General features: G+C 46.6%; 1 protein-coding gene across 1 annotated transcript in view; it reads left to right on the top strand.

Annotated features, from left to right (window-relative positions):
- The first annotated feature begins 2,534 nt into the window (after positions 1-2,534).
- The window catches only part of DGCR2 (DiGeorge syndrome critical region gene 2), a 49,925-nt gene continuing 47,526 nt past the window's right edge, over positions 2,535-4,933 (top strand). The window contains exon 1 of the mRNA XM_004694958.2: positions 2,535-2,745. Coding sequence (XP_004695015.2) covers positions 2,535-2,745 — 211 coding nt within the window. The remainder of the gene's footprint in view (positions 2,746-4,933) is intronic.

Raw genomic sequence — 4,933 nt, 5'->3', positions numbered from 1 at the left:
ATCTGCAGCCTGGAAATGTGCCTGAGACAGTGGGGTTTACCTCTCATGTTTCATTACTAACTCTTGGGTTCACTGTCTTTTTGTGTCTGATGTTCATTGTCTGGAAAACTATATGGTGGACAGTTAAATTTGTCGTAAGTCCATCTTGGCCCAAAACCTTTATAAAATATACAACACAGTGAATATTTCATGAATGTTGGATATTTTATAACGATTTCTGTTAAACTTAGATTGTATTGATTTACCACAATGCAAAGCAGTAGGTGGAGAAGAGGTAGTGCTGAATTCAGAATTGCTTCTTTTCCCGTGGAGGATGTATGTCTGACCCTGCGAGGAGAGGATGTGGAATTGAGGCTGTGCTTGTGTCTGACCCTGCTGTGCACACAGCACTCTGAAGAGGCTCTCCTGAATGTACTGCTGCTGTGACTTACTTCCACTGGTGGGGCTCCTGGTGGTGTGCTGGGGTGGCTGGGGGGATGGCTCAGGCTCAGCTTCCACCTCCTACCTCATTTGGTAGATTCATCTTCCTTGATAAATTAGAGTGGTGGTGGGTTCAGCTGAATGGACAGGACTCAGGCACAGGAATAATTCTGTTTCTTTCTGAATTTAAGTAGAATGATTACAGGAGAAAGACTTCAACTGAGGGAACAGATATAGCAATACCACATTTGTTTTTACTCCTATATCCTCAACTCATTGTACACGAGTCCATCCCCTTGTACACGAGTCCATCCCCTCACACCTCCATGATTTCTTTAGTGCCAAGGTGTACCTATGTATCAGCTGTCATCTCAGTTAAGGATTCTGCAGACATTTTCCTGGAAACCCAGAGAGTAAATATTTTCAATTTTTAGCAGAATTTGTAATCTTTCTTGTAACCTTCCTCTGGGCTATTGTGGCTGGAAAGCAGCCACAAACAATACATATTTGTGGCTGTATTCCAGTACAAATTTACTGGGGAAAAAAAACCAATGGGAAGACTAGGATTTGGTTTGTGGGCTATAATTTGCTGACCTCGGCCTTACTTTGCTGAGTTACTTACTAATTTTTTGTGTGGTCCCTCTATCCTAATTGCTTTCACAAAGCATCACTAGTTGCACCTTGCTTAAAACATAGATCTTGTTACTTACTGGCTCCCTATTAAGAACCATCTTACTCTTAATACAGGGCAGCAAAGGGCACTAAAACTGGCCAAAGACACTGCCTGGGTAGTTTATTGGTCACTGTCTGAGTTCTTCACCCACGTGCACAATTTAAGACTAGTCAGGTTCGGAAAACAACAAAATGGGATTTATTCAACAAACGAGGGTAAAACAAAGAGTCACCAAAGACCAAAAATAGCCGTTTACCTCACTTGAAGCTGTGTCCTGTGTTTTAAAATCTTAATCACAAATGCTCCCAAGATGGTGTCTTCCCACCACTGACGGTGCAGAGCACATGGCAGCCAGACTATATAGGCTGAGTCCAACTCATGGAGACAGCAGAAGACACAACAGAAGACTCTCACAGAGCTGCCAAAATGCCCCAGCACAGCACCAGACAAGTGACACTCAAGTCAGCAGCTGCAGTGGCCAAATGACCTGACAAACGGCCACATTCACGCAGCTCAGCAGGGCCTGGCTCCAGGTCTTCACTTTCTCTGACAAGCTTTAACAGCAGCAAAACTGAGAACAGTTTCAGTTGCTCGGCTACTTGCGAAGTCGCCAAACTTTTCCCCTCTGAGTTTGGCTACTGGAAGCCTCTCCATGTCCTTCAGAGGCCTGTGACAGTTTTCTGGAAGATTTGCATGGTGGGGGCAGAAGTTGCAATTCCTGAAATCCCTGAAGATCCCCAAACGCTGAAATCCCCAATATTGAATCCCAGGGGTCTCTTCTGCAGTGTCTTATAATTTTTTACAGTCTCACCCCCACGGATACTTTGTTTCCATTTTCCCTGGCGCTATCCATCCTTGCCAGCACCAGCACCCCCTCTTGGGGGCACCCTGTAATAGTCTTTTGGCTTCTGCCACCTGTTACTCTCTCAGAGCCTCTATCCACACAATCTGACCCTTCTTGTGTTTCTGATCCTGTTACCTCCTCAGAGCTGCTATCCACAATCTGACCCTTCTTATCTCCAGTGATTTTGTGTCAGCAGTCCCACACAGGCTGCTTGTTGTGTTCTCCCCAGTGTTACTTCCTTAGGCTCCGCTTTTCTGGAATGCTTTTTCCTTTACATTATATATACCTTCTAAAACCATTGACCTTCATTGGGAGCCCTGTTCATATCCTTAGGGAGCATTCCAGAGCTCCTTGGGTAGAGGCAGTTTCTTCTTCCTTTGTGTTTCAACATGCTGGTTGGTGTATCTGTAGTGGCCACCTCCATTTGCTTTTTGTCAGAAACTGTGTGTGCACATAGAAATCAGTGCTTTGGGGGTGTGTAGCATTTTTAACACAGCTCTTAGCATGTCCTTCTTGGGGTATGTGTACAGGCCTGTGAGGAGGCGGGCTGTGGGCAGGCTGCCTGGTTTTCAGTTCACTCTTACATGGGACTGGGAGATGTCAGGCTTGGCCACCCAAGGCCTCTGCTGCTGCTACTGCTGCTACTGCTGCTTCCTCAACGGCCTCTTGCCCTTTGGTTCCACAGAGCTGCGGTGCAACCCTGGGCAGTTTGCCTGTCGCAGTGGCGCCATCCAGTGCATCCCCCTCCCCTGGCAGTGTGACGGCTGGGTGACTTGTGAGGATGAGAGCGACGAAGCCGATTGTCCAGGTGAGTGTGTCGGGCAGGTGGACACACATGGCCCCGGCATTTTTTTCATAGCAACCTGACTGTTTCCCGTGAGAAAGAGATGGTATCCACTGGTAATCGGTATCTACATGCTGGAAGCTGATGTGGAACTGATTTGCTCCCCTCTTTCCATCTTTTTAAAAATAGATGCCCAACACAGGCAGGTCCCAGACTTGCAGGATGGCAGGAGCAGAGTTATGATGAAGCAGGAGAGACACCTAAGATGCAATGTCTGGGAACCTGCTGGCCCTAACATTAAGCACCCCTGAAGTGTGGTGCTGATATGCCTCCCACCTCTCCTCTTTACTTGGACCAGCTCTGGAGCCCCTTTGAGATCCTTGTCTAGTATCCTGACAAGGGGCATTGAGATTGGCCTTTGCTCTGCCTGCCCTCCCTGCACACCCGGTCCCTAGTCATCTTCCACCCAGGGTTTTCTCCTGAAGACACGTGGGCTCTTAGAGATCAGGCAGATACCACAGAAAATGTAACGAATCACTGGTTCTCCACCTGGTTTCTGCCCCAGCACCCTCAGGAGTTTGCATACCTGTGGGTAATATTGACTCTGTACTCAACTTGGTTTAGGGTTGAAGTGTGTCTTGCATTTGTGTGCAGGTGTGTGTGTGTGTGTGTGTGTTTTCTACTTTGCCAGCCTGATTTGTCACTATTTCCCTTTCAGTAGCTTAATTCAGCTGGACTGCTTTCTGTGTCCACCCCATTAAGGATTCCTAACTGCATGCTTCCTTTTATGCGTTCTCTTTCCCTGGAGTCCCCTTGATCTATTTCAGTATAGATCATCCTTCAAGGCTTGGTTCCGATGATACCATTGAGGGTGTCTCTGGGCTCTTAGAATGAAGGTTGGCTTTTGCCTGCACCTGCTCTGCTCTGTCTGCCAATGTCTGGAACTTCTGGTAATTCTTGCATTACCTGTTCCCATATGTATGATCTCTCCTTGCAGACTGAACTCTCAGTTACCCAAGGGCAGAAGACCTGTCCTGTTCCTCAGTGAGACCTGGCCTAGGACAAGGGTCGTCCTTTGCAACATTCAGTAAATGAAGGGGAAGTGTGGTAATTCCTGTAGGCCAGATGCTATAAAAAACCCAATTCTAAGCAGGATACTTGGGTGGGCATCAAATTAGTAACATTTGACTGTAGGACATATCTTCGAGTGAGCTCTAAATAAAAAGAAGGTTCAGACTGTGTTTGCCTGTCAGAGTGGCTGTTTAGAGGGGACCTCTCTTAATTGTGCCTTGAGCCTCTCCAACCACTGCATGGTTGAAGTGTTTACCTTTGCAAATGAGAGTTTGAATGATGACGCTTGGGTCTCTTGCAGCTTTGGGGTAACTTTAAATGTGGGGGCCAAATTGGTTCTTCCTTGGATTACTGCCCAGAGATTGGACTTCTCAGTGCCTGAAATGCAGGGTAGTTTTGTGGGTCAACTTGGGGCACTTCCCTGGTCTGACTTGGGGATATCATGTCCAACTTCCGAGACCATATTCTGAACAGAGCCCGTGGCTCTGGGCTGCTTGTGAAATGAAAACCTGCTTTCTTGCTGTTTTCAGAGTGCCTTTTTTGTCTTAGCTTTTAAGACAAAAAGCTTTTTCTGTATAATAGTTATACTGTTATAAATACTGAAAGCAATGCTAGCCACTTGCATGGTTCATTCTGAAGGCAGGGGCTAGCCTGGATTTGAATTTCTGATCATGGCTTTGCTACAGGAGGTACCACTCAGGACTTGCATGTTGGCTTGAAGTTAATTAGGTTGCTGTATTTTTCTTGAGACTGAAAAACAGAATCCATTCTTTAGGAGCCTAGAGTAGTGAATGGATGATGTGCTCTAGGCCTTGAGCCTGGAGGGCATATTGGTGACAACAGTGCAGACTCATCAAGGCCTAACAGCCCTGTAGAACCTCTGACTCCCCTTGACTCCTGGCACTGTGCCTGTCTTATGGTGCAGTACCCTGCTTTGTTGCCACGGTATACGCAGATTGATGGATAACTCTTCTTTTTTTTTTTTTTTAAAGAATTATTTATTCATACAGAACTGGGATATAAGCCAGAGGTGCAGGGGCGATAAGAGGCTTCACCAGAGACAGAGTAGGGGGCAGAACAAGCAGATTGATGAAGTATACTGCTGAGGGGAGCAATGGGCAAGACAGGAGAGATCTGCCGC

Source organism: Condylura cristata, unplaced genomic scaffold, assembly GCF_000260355.1.
Source record: "Condylura cristata isolate star-nosed mole 26May11 unplaced genomic scaffold, ConCri1.0 scaffold00051, whole genome shotgun sequence".
NCBI lineage: Eukaryota > Metazoa > Chordata > Mammalia > Eulipotyphla > Talpidae > Condylura > Condylura cristata.
This window is presented reverse-complemented; position numbering and strand designations above follow the sequence as displayed.